Genomic DNA, 15,198 nt, shown 5'->3' on the forward strand with positions numbered 1-15,198 from the left:
TTGTTGGGGTGGGGTGTGGGGGCTAGGGGCAGTGCTCTCACCGCACCAACATCCCTGCACCCCCTGCTCAGTAAAACCCCGAAAAACGGATGCCAATCGGGATGGATTCTCTCATTATTTAAGGTGATTGCTTTTCTGCCGTAGCAAGAGAAGGACACACCGACTAAAAAAGTTTAAACTAGCTAGTATTTAACTGACACCGCATTGTCTACAGTAATACGGCAAAAAACTCAGAATTACATGAACAGCAAGAACAGATAACCCTAACCCTAACCCAAGATATAATTCTTTCTAAGACTATGCAACTAATAATGCAATTTAAAATGAAGCTGCAACTGAAGAAAGACTTTTTGGTTTTACATGTAAGTTATATAGGCCTTTTCCAAACGCCGTGTTGCTGTTTCAAACTGGCTGATTTATTGATTCTTTCCTTTACTACACGATTTCAGTCATTCAAACTTGAACAGCACCGCTAAAAACAGAACTCTTACCACGAATAGATCATGTTTCCAAATACATTTATCGTTACTTCTTATACAGCTCGGTCCGGCAGTGATACAGCGACTAACACAACGTTGGAACAAAGTTGTGCTTGTGCCTTTCGTCACCACGGCGCTTTCTACGCGGGAAAAACGGCCAGTTTGGTTTTCAAGCCATCTCAAAGTCGATCAATTAATGTCATCATTTCGTCATACTATGAGTTAAGTGCAGCAGTAGCACGACGTCCTAAACTTTTTCCGAGTTGTTATTCGTCCACATACTTGTTCAAAACGTTACTCATGTGGTTTACTTGTAACGCAACAAATTGTTGAGCTAAGCTTCTAAGCAACTACCTCACTACACAAAGCACAGTAAAACATCTTTTGGGTAGCGTCACAGCCTTCTCCTTGCTTCCCGCAATCCATCAACATGTTATACGCCTTTTCGTCCAGTTTGGTCATTTTGTTGATCATATGCCGTTAGCTGTACTCTATCGTTATCCAGTTGAAGTCCCAGGTTCTTCCATTTTTCGCTTTTGTCTGCCGAACTTGGCTACAAAAAAGAGGGAAGATGCATACTTAAGGACGGTGCCTCGTAACACAGAAGTATATTGCGCGGTTAATTATGACTATTAAGGTGACTCGACCCAGTTATTTTTTGGTGGTACCACCCTACTTTCAAGCTCTCTGGTATCCCCACCTTTGCTTTTATCGTACGTTTAACACACAGAATGGATAATATATAGATCAATCTACAATATAGCAAAAGAATTTTGGCGATCGGAGTAAATGTCACATGGTTAAAGTGCCACGCCCCTTTGAGGTCTGAGTCGAAATTCTGCTGTTGCCGGCTTTTTTTCGTAAGAATCTCTCGGCTACACATAGTGCGCAATAGTGCCTTGCGCTGAACAAAGTTTCAGCAAAATCGCAAAGACCTAATTCGAGAAATTTAACGCTTTCCAAATTTAGGTCATAATTTATGTAAAAATGATAAGCAAACTTTAAACGATTATATCTAATAAACTATGAGATTAATTCCTTTATTTTGGGGATCTTTATAACAGATGGGTCCGTGCAAATCAGCAAAATGCTTTAGGGCCTTGTAAATGCGCGCGATTACGAGCAATGCAAACATATAGAAATTACAGTTTTAGCTATTTGTTGACGCTTGTCAGCGTTTCAGAGTCCTTCTCACAAAAAAATCATTTTCTTAAAAATTGGTAGTTTTTTTTCCTTCATATTTTTTCAAGGCCACAATTGATTGACTAACTACCTGGATGCTGAATTCCATTGTCATTGAAAAGCTGTGACATTATCTTCTATAAGCCCAAACTTGAGTAAACATTGAAGATTTTTAGCGTTTTGGCTGAGTTTGTGCTTTGGGAGTTTTCTATTGTTTCGAGTCTGTCTTGATACAGCATTCTTGTTCAGCACGCGGCAATGACCACGCTTGCCTGACTTCCGAATGCACTCATTGGACATTGAACGCGTGCTTAACAAGAATGCTGTATCATGACAGACTCGAAACAATAGAAAACTCCCAAAGCACAAACTCGGCCAAAACGCTAAAAATCTTCAATGTTTACTCACGTTTGGGCTTATAGAAGATAATGTCACAGTTTTTCAATGAACATGGAATTCAGCATCCAGGTAGTTAGTCAATCAATTGAGGCCCTGAAAAAATTTGAAGGAAAAAAACTACGAATTTTTAAGAAAATGATTTTTTTTGTGAGAAGGGCTCTGAAACGCTGACAAGCGTCAACAAATAGCTAAAACTGTAATTTCTATATGTTTGCATTGCTCGTAATCGCGCGCATTTACAAGGCCCTAAAGCATTTTGCTGATTTGCAAGGACCCATCTGTTATAAAGATCCCCAAAATAAAGGAATTAATCTCATAGTTTATTAGATATAATCGTTTAAAGTTTGCTTATCATTTTTACATAAATTATGACCTAAATTTGGAAAGCGCTAAATTTCTCGTATTGGGTCTTTGCGATTTTGTTGAAACTTTGTTCAGCGCAAGGCACTATTGCGCACTATGTGTAGCCGAGAGATTCTTACGAAAAAAAGCCGGCAACAGCAGAATTTCGACTCAGACCTCAAAGGGGCGTGGCACTATAACCACGTGACATTTACTCCGATCGCCAAAATTTTTTTGCTATATTGTAGATTGATCTATATGTTATCCATTCTGTGGGTTAAACTTACGATAAAAGCAAAGGTGGGGATACCAGAGAGCTTGAAAGTAGGGTGGTACCGCCAAAAACTAACTGGGTCGAGTCACCTTAAGGAAATTAAAACTCGGTAGATCTTAGCAAGGGCTGCTGGAAAACAAAACGAAAATTGGGGGTAGCCATGCATTAGCCATCATTCGAAAAAGCTGTAAAATATAGAACAATGTATGCCGTTTTCGTCCAAATTGAAGGTTACAAATACCTTAAAAACGCGTGGTTACCCCTTATTTATTTATTTATTTTTTTTGGATTCCACCTAACATTGCTAAGATCTGCTCGCAATAGTTATAAACCATACAAAAACATCTTTGTTTTAATAGGCACCTTCCTTAAAGGGGAAGTATCACGCAAATTGGCTGTTATTTCAAAACCCAATAATGTTTGTCTGTCAGCAGAAACAAAGAAATAATTGTCAAGTTTGTTATAAATTATCACCCCAGTGCAATAAAACTGTCGATTAGTGCATCTGGCCAGAGGCAGAGTAGGTCGAAATGGATTGAAATTTGAAAAATGTTAGGCTAATGTTTTTCAAGTTCTCACATTTTTGTTTCCAAAGTGCGCTAGAACAGATCACGAGTTGTTCCTTTCAAAAATTGAGTTGATTTCTTTCCTCTCGTCATTGTAGAATTATTTAGCAGCTGATTAAAGGTCTTATTTCATCATTTTCAACAAGATATCAAAAACTCCAAGATACTTCCACTTTAAGAAACCCATGTTTCTCTGTTGGACCATCCCGAGATGCGCCGGACGTATACGCAGTAACAAAAGGAAGCACCGTAACATTGGCGCAAGTGACTTTAATAGGTGATGCTGTGACCATGTAGCAGGAGGACTGGGTAGAGTGTGAGCACGCATATATAAATGCAATTGCCCGTGCTGACTTTGAATAATATTGAACATTTACTAAGCGGCGTTTCCTAAACCTAAAATACTACTGGTCAGTGATAAATCCTTGTAGTCTGTCGGTAGACGACATATTGACTTCTGTTTTGTCCTTTCAATCGTTTAACGCAATACGTCTTGACTCGTTGCAGGCTTCGGAGATAACTACAAAAAGTATGGATACAATCCGAACCATTGGTACACTCTCTACTCTTGATTGGTTGTGCCGATTTTCCCCACGAATCACAGCTTAAAAAATAGCCTGCTCGTAAGTCTCATTGGCCGCGCGGCATTATGGAGATGTATACTTTTTCTTACGTATTTCGGCAAAATTTAATAATATTTTGGGAGCACTTTCCAACTCGTGAATTGCGCATGCGCAATCAACGAGTTATTGCAGTTGGGGAGAAAAATTAACTCACTCGCTTGTTCGATCGATGGGCTGTAAACTTTATATTAATTTAATCGGAATTTAACCAAATTCATAAAACATTCGTCAGTCTACGTATTATGTATTCACCTTCAGCCGCCATTACGGGACAAAAAACAAGAACAAAAAGTCAACGCAACGAATAAATTATTCTAGTATAAAAACAATAAGTGGAGCTGTTGTCTGCTAAATTCTCCCATTTACCAAAAGGCACAACTTTCCTTTTCAGGACAGAAATTTTCCAAAAGTTCGACTTCGACAGGCAGAACTGCTGCTCTTAGCAAATATGGGGTACTCTGAAGGCTCGACTAAGTTTCTCTCCTCCTTCAATTAAAATACACGTTTTTGGAGTTTGAAATTAAAAGAAATAGCCTAAAGAACACTCGACCCCTGAGAAAGAGGATATTGGGAATTTTGAGAATCTCAATTCGACGAACTACTCTCGAACGATTAAACCGACGTGAGGACTTCATATGGATTTTGAAACACTGGAATGGAGAACGGTACATGACGGTGGTGTTGTTTTCAGTAAAGGTGGTAACATATAGCCTCGACTCTCTACAGCTCTGTACAGAAGTTTGGGAATAGCAAAATACTTCTCCATTTCCACATGTTTCTTGATTTCTTTATAGGCTTCAATATTTGGGTAAAATTTAAATCATGCTATTCTTTAACCGAAATACACTCCAAAGGTTTTGATAAGCCATATCCTGAATAGCATTGTTACCAAGGGCTAACAGGGTCGTTTTTTGTTTTTTTTTTCGTGACTAACCTTTAAACCAGTGTAATCTCCAAAGCACTCAAGAACCGGAAATAGTGTAGCATATGATATGCGCCTCGTGGAAAACAAGTCATATCGTCCTTAAATAAAGAACACTTAACTATTTCTTCCAAATTCTGAAACCCTGAATTTTGCTATCATCCGTTATCTGTTCAGGCAAAATCTCGAAAGCAATTTCAAACAGTTTTGAAGAGAGAGGGTCTCCCTGCATGACCCCTCTACCCAACCAGTAGACATCGAGTAGCCCCCTATTTTCTTAGGGATGGTAGGGCGGGAGAAAGACGAAACAAACAAACAAACAAACAAACAAAGCAAAACAAAACAAAAACAACAACAACAACAACAAAGAAAAAACATACCTTTCCTTGGTTCAACTGACGCCAAAGGTGGATCTTTGAATTTCTTGCTTTCAAGGCCCTCTTCGGCTGTACCGGCTTTTCGTTTCCGTGACGACAATTCACTTTCTGTGGTTTCTGTTGATAAAATTAAAAAAAGTGAGCAAAATAGATTAACAAATGCATTTCTATGTCGCAAGAAAATGTGAAAGCTAGAAACTTTAATGGGATCACATTTCTGGTGTTACGAACACCCACAATAAAATGTAACGTCTTCAAGCGCGTTTGTTAGTTACGTGCATTTCAAACAAAGCAAAAGACAGGAAAAAAAACTAGTTTTAGTCTTAAATAACCAAAGAAATTTAGATACCATACCCCTCTTTTCCTGTATGGTATCATTGAGACTCAAAATTCGGTCTGTCTTCCATGCTAATGAGATGTTGAATGATGCATCGCTTGTACTTATAGTTGAGCTGAAAATTCACCATCTTTCTTCGCCTATCAATAAAACGAACGCTGCTATTGTCTGGAGTGAAAGTGAGGGTAAATCAGGGTAAATATCTACCTACCATCGGTAAAACAAAACTCCTCTGCCAAATCTAGACGATTTACCATTGCATGGCATAAGGAGTCGTACAACACCTGGTAAGTTGCTCGCCAACGCATGCTTTTCGTCCATGTACGCAACATCGAATAGGCCGCTTCAGCGTAACTTTCGTTGTCCTTGCGAAAACCCGTTATAAGTGTTTCGCTAATTCCCAGGCGCCGAGCAACGCTCCTCCAAGACCTCTCGAGGTTCTGTGACAAAGCTTCTAAATCTTCATCAGTAACTGTGCCCTCTTTTATAACTAGTGGAATAGAAGAAACGTTAAATTATTTCAGTATCAGGGGACCGAAAACAAGACAGTTCTAGAATAAATTATAGTGTTAAATCTTACCCTAATAACAAGAGATGGCATATGATTTTAATCACAGCTCTGACAAAACGGTGGATTGTCGTTCCGTAATCGTTTTAAAGTGAGAGGAAAATTCAGAAGTGGAATAAAGAGCTTATGACGCAGTCTCCGTTACATAGTTCTGACTGTGCGGGCTTGAAAAACAGATTTTGCTCATTTCTTGTGTTGAGGGACTTTCATTAACTTATCCCAAATTTACAATCCACTTGATCGGATCCTTTTTCTCAGAACGGATGTTTTATGAAAATTATTTGACATCGGATGTCCATACAAACACTGTTATTTCAAGCCTGTTTGCCTACTGGTCAAAATGCCGTCGAAAATCGTGATAAGGCGTATTAAGTCCTTTATTGGTTTCACTACACAGGTACACGGTTGTCGCAGATAAGAATTTTTTGTTGTGAGGCGTTGACTTTAGATGGTGGTCGAGAGCCGCTCGAACCGACAATTAAATAGTTTTTAGATTATAAAAACTGCCATCTTTTCTAGTCACTGAAACGTAAAACGTAGAGGGACATTTATTCATCTTGTTTACTTCCATGCTTTCAAATTATGTCTTAAATTCGTTTTGTTAGTGAAAATCGTTCTGTTAAATGAAGAAAACCTTGCGCGAAATAAGCCATCGACATGGACAACATTTCCACTGCAATTAACAAGGTTTTTTTTATTACAATTAGCAAAATTGCCATATCTTGCCTTCGAAAAGTGTCAGGCCCAGGACTTAGCTGCACCTTGAGTGCCTTCCGTAATTGCATTTTCTTTCATTCTATTTACTTCTTCCTCAGAAACATCAACAAATCGCTAAGCGGCCATTTTGAAAATTAGTGGTTCCGCTATAATCATCTCGCGCGCGGTGATTATTTAGTAAATAAACCCCTTCAGGCGGCTGGTATGTCGGCTGATAATGTCCGCGGCTGAGAGATTGTCCGAAAAATGAATATTTGGCCGAGAAGCAAAGCTTCGAGGGCAAATGTAAAATTTTAAGGACAATCTTTTAGCCAAGGACATTATCAGCCGACATACCAGCAAGCCAGAAAGGGGTTTATTTATTTTATAACCCTCCCATTAATTTTTATATCGCGCGAAAACCGCTCGTAAAAAAGCCAGTACTGATCTGATGGCGGATGCGCACGATTGACGTAAACAAGTACATTGGATTGGTTTACAGGAACTTTATTTTCACTGTGATTGGACCAAAACTTGACAAACTGACTCAGTTTGCGTAGGACTAAATCTGAAAGTCTACACGTAACTTTCTACACCTTCAAAGACGTTGACAGCATGTTTTGTTGACATTTTTGTACTTTTCGGAACTACATTTGCGACCAGCTTTTCGATGTAAGCATGACTGGACATCTACAAAACGACTTTGTTTTTCTTAAAAGGAAAAATAATAAAGATGAAAAGGTGAAACTCTTGAGCTGGCTTTTTTTTTTTTGCTGGATTTGTTTCTGTTCAATGGAAATAATAGGAGGGCAAATATCGACACAGGCGGGGGTTATTGCGTGATAACTGTCCTGTAAATTTGCACAACGTGACGTAAAGTAGCCAATAAAATCGCGCGAAAATTAATGGGTGGGTTATAAAGCAGGATATGAGGCAATCCTCGACCAATCAGATCTGACTGTGACTCTTGAATGGAACTTCTGCCATCCTCGGGGTAGAAACCCTGAAACCGTTTCAGGCGAGTGGACTTAACCTTCGGGCGAAACAACCGCAATTGGTCTGCAAGCAATTGCAAACATTTAACATTTAACGCGTGGTTACCCCTTATTTTCTTTTTGAACTCCGCCTAACATTGCTAAAATCTGCTCGCATAGCCATAAACCATACAAAAATATCTTTGTTTTAATAGGCAAGTTCCTTAAGGTTAAGGAGGAAGTACCACGCAAATTTGCTGTCATTTCAAAACCCAGAAATGTTTGTCTGTCACCAGAAACAACGAAATAATTGTCAAAATTGTTATAAATTATCGCCCCATGGCCCAGGGCCCGGTTGTTCGAAAGCCTATTAACGCTAATCCACGATTAAAGTTAACCGAGGTTTTCATCTCGCTCATTATATATAATTTTAAGCTCATGTTAAAGACAAGTATAAGTCAAAATTCAGGGACAAAAATTTTTGGAAGTATCTTAAATGATGACTGGAATCAAAGTTCACGTTAATCCAGGATTAGCTTAGTCATGCTTTGAACAACTGGGCCAAGTGCAAAAAAAGGGTCGATTAGTGCCTCCGGTCAGAAACAGAGTAGGTCGTAATGGATTGAAATTTAAAACATTTTAGGCTAATGTTTTTCAAGTTCTCACATTTTTGTTTCCAAAATGCGCTAGAACAGATCACAAGTTGTTCCTTTCAAGAATTGAGTTGATTGCTTTCCTCTCGCCATTCTAGAATTATTTGGCAGCTGATTGAAGGTCTTATTTCAACATTTTCAATAAAAGATATCAAAACCCCCACGATACTTCCCCTTTAAGAAACCCGAGTTTCTCTGCCGGACCATCCCGAGATGCGAAAGTGATGCTGTGACCATGTAGCAGGAGGACTGAGTAGAGTGTGAGCACACATATATAAATGCAATTGCCCGTGCTGACTTTGAATAATATTGAACACTTACTAAGCGGTGTTTCCTAAACCTAAAATACTACTGGTCACTGATAAATCCTCGAAGTCTGTCAGTGGACCACATTTTGACTTCTGTTTTGTCCTTTCAATCGTTTAACGCCATACGTCTTGACTCGTTGCAGGCTTCGAAGATAACTACAAAAAGTATGGATACAATCCGAACCATTGGTACACACTGTGGCCTTTGATTGGTTCTGCCGATATTCTCCACGAATCACAGGTCTAAAAATAGCCTGCTCGCAAGTCTCATGGACCGCGCGGCATTATGGAGATGTATACTCTTCCTTACGTATTTCGGAAAAATTAAATAATATTTTGGGAGCAATTTCCCACTCGTGAATTGCGCATGTGCAATCAACGAATTATTGCAGTTGGGAAGAAAAATTAACTCACTCGCTTGGTCGATCGATGGGCTGTAAACTTTATATTAATTTAATCGGAATTTAATCAAAGTCATAAAACATTCGTCAGTCTACGTATTATGTATTCACCTTCAGCCGCCATTACGGGACAAAAAACAAGGACAAAAAGTCAACGCAACGAATAAATTATTCTAGAATGAAAACAATAAGTAGAGCTGTTGTCTGCTAAATTCTCCCATTGACCAAAAAGCGCAACTTTCCTTTTTAGGACAGAAATTTTCCAAAAGTTCGACATCGACACGCAGAACTGCTGCTCTTAGCAAATATGGGGTACTCTCAAGGCCATCCTCGTTCCCAGAGCCTACGATCGTTTGGTCAGCGGTTTGATCGTAGGCCCTGGTAACAGCCGTTACCGGATGTCGTGAATTTCACGACATCCGGTAGCGCACACTCAGTGTGATAAATTACCATTGCGCTTGCTCAGTATTATTGTTGCTCAGTACTGCTCAGTATTAGGAAGTAAGGACAAATGCACAGAAGCGTAGCATTTTTCACCTCTCAGCGCATCAGGTTTTCGACAGCCAATGAAAAAAAAGATATTTTGCGATGGACCCAGAGCCACTCGTTCAACAATTAAAAAAAAAACAACGTTGGGGCTCTGGGGACGAGAATGTCTCAAGGCTCGCTTAAGTTTCTCTCCTCCTTCAATTAAAATACACGTTTTTGGAGTTTGAAATTAAAAGAAATAGCCTAAAGAACACTCAACCCCTGAGAAAGAGGATATTGGGAATTTTGAGAATCTCAATTCGACGAACTACTCTCGAACGATTAAACCGACGTGAGGACTTCATATGGATTTTGAAACACTGGAATGGAGAACGGTACATGACGGTGGTGTTGTTTTCAGTAAAGGTGGTAACATATAGCCTCGACTCTCTAAAGCTCTGTACAGAAGTTTGGGAATAGCAAAATACTTCTCCATTTCCACATGTTTCTTGATTTCTTTATAGGCTTCAATATTTGAGTAAAATTTAAATCATGCTATTCTTTAACCGAAATACACTCCAAAGGTTTTGATAAGCCATATCCTGAATAGCATTGTTACCAGGAGCTAACAGGGTCGTTTTTTGTTTTTTTTGTGATTAACCAGTGTAGTCTCCAACGTACTCAAGAACCGGAAATAGTGTAACATATGATCCGCGCCTGGTGGAAAACAAGTCATATCGTATAAAGAACACTTAACTATTTCCTCCAAAATTGCAAACCCTGAATTTTGCTATCACCTGTTATCCGTTCAGGCAAAATCTCAAAAGCAATTTTAAACAGGTATGAAGAGAAAAGGTCTCCCTGAATGCCCCCTCTACCCAACGAGTAGCCTTCAAGTAGTCCCCTATTTTCTTAGGTGAAGGAAAGGCGGGAGAAAAATGCAAACCCCCCCCCCCCCCCCCAAAAAAAAAAACAACAACAACTACAACAAAGAAAAAACATACCTCTCCTCCCTGACACCAAAGGTGGATCTTTCAATTTCTTGCTTTCAAGGCCCTCTTCGGCTGTACCGGCTTTTCGTTTCCGTGACGACAATTCACTTTCTGTGGTTTCTTGACGATGAAATTAAAAAAATAGTGAGCAAAATAGATTAACAAATGCATTTCAATGTCGCAAAAAAATGTGAAAGCTAGAAACTTTTATGGGATCACATTTCTGGTGTTACGAACACCGAAAATAAAATGTAACGTCTTCAAGCGCGTTTGTTAGTCACGTGCATTTCAAACAAAGCAAAAGACAAAAAAAAAACTAGTGTTAGTCGTAAATAACCAAAGAAATTTAGATACCATACCCCTCTTTTCACGTATGGTATCATAGCCCCCTTCCCCTCACCTTACCCCTTCCTCTCTCTTGAAATTGTGCTCCCCTCTCAAAAATCTCAACCCTCCACCCCACCCCTTTGTCATCATTGTCACAGTGACATGCATATAACTCTGGACTCTGGCTCTGGCACGAGATTAAGTTTATTAACCGCCACCTACAGCGGTACTGAAACACATTTACCTTACCAACGTTCAATGAAGATAATTGAATTGAAATTCCAAAAGAAGGATACCCTCGATCAAACAACAAAAAAGCCGCTTAATTACTGCCAGACCCTGGTTCCGTTTTAACTGAAATTAATATTATTCAAAGGGAAGGAGTAATGGTAAATTTGAAGTTTAGTCGTCAAATAAGAACGATGCATTATGCAACAGCGCAAGGGACAAAGAGTCACTTCTTGACTAACCATTAAATTACATGGAGACTTGTAACGTTAGGTCCAAGTCACCAGCAGGATGTAGTACTTGTGTCACACATGAACCGGGTGAATCAGTCTCTCGCTTTCCGCGATTTGAGCACCCGACCGGTGTACGGAGGGTCGTGGGTTTCATTTCCATCGGGACTCAAATTTCTCCGTCTTCCATGCTCATGAGATGCTGAATGCTGCATCGCTCATACTTATAGTTGAGCTGAAAATTAACCATCTTTCTTCGCTTATCAATAAAACGAACGCTGATATTATTTGAACTTGTCTAGAAGGCCTAATCGAACCAATGAGGGTAAATATCTACCTACCAATGGAAACACAAAACTCCTGCGCCAAATCTTGACGATTTACCATTGCATGGCATAAGGAGTCGTACAACACCTGGTAAGTTGCGTCCAAACCCTCTCTTTCTTTCCACTTGCACAACATTAAATCGGCTGCATCAGAGTAACCATCGCCTTTCTTGTGAAAACCCGTTATAAGTGCTTCGCTCATTCCAAGACGCCGAGCAACGTTTTCCCAAGACTTCCCAAGCTTCTGTGACAACGCCTGTAAGTCATCATAATCGACTGTGCCCTCTTTTATAACTAGACGGAATAGAAGAAACGTTAGTTTCTTTCAGTATCAGGGAACTGAAAATAAGACGGTTCGAGAATAAACTACTGTGTTGAATCTCTCTTAGTGATAATCATATGATCTGCCTCTCATTTCAGTATTTATCAGTTAGCCTGATAACTAGAGATGGCATGTGATTTTAATCACAGCTCTGACAAAACGGTGGATTGTCGTTCCGTAATCCTTGTAAAGTGAGAGGAAAATTCAGAAGTGGAATAAAGGGCTTTAGTCCAGTCATTTTGTGGCTGGACCTGCCACTAATTGCAACAGAAGCTTTCTCTTCGCCAATCATTAAGGAATGGTCCTCAGATGAACATACTAGAAGTCCCAAAGGATCCAAGCACGGGAACATGTCAAAATTCTAATGACCAATAACTCCTGCTTTGGTGCAACATGGAAACGAGGCTAAAAACCAGAAGTTGGTGTTATTCTGCTCATTTATCGCCAGAAATGCACCCAATTCATCCAAATTGATCAATTTTACTTCAGGTACTTCTGTGAACTTTCAGCTTGTAGATAACTTTAGTAAATACGTGTATAAGCTCAATTAAACTCATTAAAGGCCCTTCTAGCTCAAAGACATACAGTTTTTCAAATTTTCACTCAGAATGGTCTGTATTAAAGAAACCCTATAACGTTTCATTATCGTCCAACAGTACGCAGCTACTAGGAACAACTAGTTTTCAAAGATGCTGATAAACAAGATATGTTTGACAAAAATAAAATAGGCTTTCGCAATAATATCTAAGAAAATTTCACAATTTATTTAAATTATTTTCACGGGCGTTCCCAGCCTTCTTGCGAGGGGGGAGAGGGGGTCCAACTCGTCGGTTATCAGTCACTCAAGGTAGTTCAATTATACAGCCGTTCAGAGGGCATACGCGTGTCACTAGAAGAAGCATTTCTTGACGTGTCAACTAGTACGCTCTGCTCTTTTATAGTTTTTTTTCTTCTAGGATTGTGTTCTTATTTCTCAATCAGGAGACAGAAGGTCAGCGAGAAACACGCGCAGGTGTTTTTGAGCAAAACTTTCAATGACATCATCAACGTCAACGTCCTGGTCGAGCTCACTCAAGAAAGAAGTTCGCAAAGCAGAAGATGAAGTTGCCGACTTAAACGACGATCTAGATGGTCTTAAAAGCGATCTGGACACCGCTATATGCCAAATAGACGATTTAGAACAATACACTAGAAAACATAATCTCGAAATTCACGGCATTCCTGAGTCTTCAGAAGAAAATCTGTCTGACAAGATCATCAAGCTTGGAAAGGTTCTCAATGTACATATTGTCAACAATGACATCGACATCTGTCATACAATGGCTTCGAGAAGATCTAACGGCGGTCCAAGACCAATCATTGTACGATTCAGATCATACAGAGCCAAAAATGAACTCTGTAAATCCAAAAAGCACCTGAAGTCAGTAAGTCTAAACAACTATTTTCATAATGCAGGAGCTGTTTATATTAATGAGAACTTAACTAACTATAGGCGTGAACTGTTCGCTAAAGTAAGAAAAGTTAAAAAGATCAACAACTGGCATAGCGCCTGGACCACTGACGGCAAAATTTTCGTCAGGAAGTCCCAAAGCGATCAAGTACATAGAGTATATGAAGTCGAAGATTTGGACAATATTCGTTAGGTTATAATCAAATAATATTTTTCTTTCCCACCCTCTCCCACATGTAACATAACATTATTCAAACGTTCCCTTTCAAAACCCTCGCTTCCCTTTCACTTCATCAATTAATTATTTAAATTTTGGCGGAGAGTTTTGTAGGAGGGTTTTGTCTCTTTTCAACATGCCTTTAAAAAATGGCACTTATTTCCTTCTATACAATAAGCTGCTTCGCAGTTTAATAAGTGTTTCTATTATGTTAAGTGTTAGTTGCCATAGTACACTTGTTGTACTCATCGTGATTTGTACCCGCCTTACTCAACGTATTGTAAATTGTTGTCAGCGCACCATCTGCACAAAACATTTCCATCGCAAGGCTAAACACTATCGAACGTTGCAAGCTGTGGTTCATGAATTGCGTTAGAAAGAAATTCATAAATCTAGTGTGTATATGACCTTAAATGCTGTTTCTCTTAATGCAAGAGGCCTCAACAAACCTATCAAAAGAAGAAAACTTTTCCGGTGGCTTCATATTGGAAAATTTGATGTAATTTTTCTGCAAGAGACGTACAGCGATGCTAGCTTGGAAAATTTTTGGCGAGCAGAATGGGGAGGCGACATTTTCTTTGCGCACGGCTCAAAACACAGTAGAGGTGTTATGATTCTTTTCAGTCCCTCGCTTAGTAAAGAGGTGACGAATGTTACTGCGGATAAAAACGGCAGATTTATTATTGTAAACACCACCGTCAACGAAGACGAATTGTGCCTCGTTAATATTTATGCCCCAAACGACCAAAACCAGCAAATTTCATTTTTTCAGAAGATAACCGAGTCTATTCGTGGCCAGCAAACTGACAAAATTCCTATTGGTGGAGATTTTAACTGCCCACTGTCCGCTTCCGATAAATTTGGAGGTAAAGACATTCAATTCAAAAAAAGTGTAATACATTCGATCGACGAACTCCGTTGCAACTATGACCTAGTCGATCCCTGGCGAGGACAACATCCACATGATACACAGTTTACGTGGAGAAATAGCTCCGGGAAAATCAAATGTAGACTGGATTTCTGGCTCATCTCGAAGCATTTATTATGCCGCGTTTCGAAAACCGACATTTCCGCCTATCATGATTCAGATCACTCCCCTGTCACCATCTCGATCAAGCCTGAAGACAAACAAGAAGAAAGAGGCCCAGGCTACTGGAAATTTAATAATTCACTCTTAGAAAATGAAGATTTCGTCACAAAAATGAGCTTCATCATCAAACACGCCGCCCAAAAACACAAGGATGTTGCTGATAAAAGGTTATTTTGGGAAATGTTGAAAATGGAGATCCGGATATTTGCAATTCGTTTTGCGAAAAAGAAAGCCAACACTGAAAGAAGTACGGAATTGAACCTCCTCCAAAAGCTTGAGAAAATCAACTCACGTATCGACGAAACCCCAGAAAATAGCTCCCTTGTAAACAAGGCTAGAAAACTCAAGATCGAATTAGATGAAATTGCCGTGCAAAAAACTAAAGGGTCTATTATCCGGAGTAGGGCTAGATGGTATGAATTAGGAGAAAAATGCAACAAATACTTT

The 15,198-nt window shown here is 39.4% G+C and overlaps 1 protein-coding gene across 2 annotated transcripts in view; it reads right to left on the minus strand.

Annotated features, from left to right (window-relative positions):
* LOC146477952 (uncharacterized) overlaps positions 1–15,198 on the minus strand; it is a 35,373-nt gene continuing 20,175 nt past the window's right edge. For both annotated transcript variants that reach the window (XM_085112643.1, XM_085112641.1), the window contains 3 exons: positions 11,688–11,966; positions 5,168–5,281; positions 1–1,032 (listed from right to left, as the gene is read on the minus strand). In XM_085112643.1, the coding sequence (XP_084968769.1) occupies positions 977–1,032; positions 5,168–5,281; positions 11,688–11,966 (449 nt within the window). In that variant the 3' untranslated portion in view covers positions 1–976. The remainder of the gene's footprint in view (positions 1,033–5,167; positions 5,282–11,687; positions 11,967–15,198) is intronic.

This window comes from Pavona decussata, unplaced genomic scaffold (assembly GCF_977016875.1).
Source record: "Pavona decussata unplaced genomic scaffold, jaPavDecu1.1 SCAFFOLD_67, whole genome shotgun sequence".
Classification (NCBI taxonomy): Eukaryota; Metazoa; Cnidaria; class Anthozoa; order Scleractinia; family Agariciidae; genus Pavona; species Pavona decussata.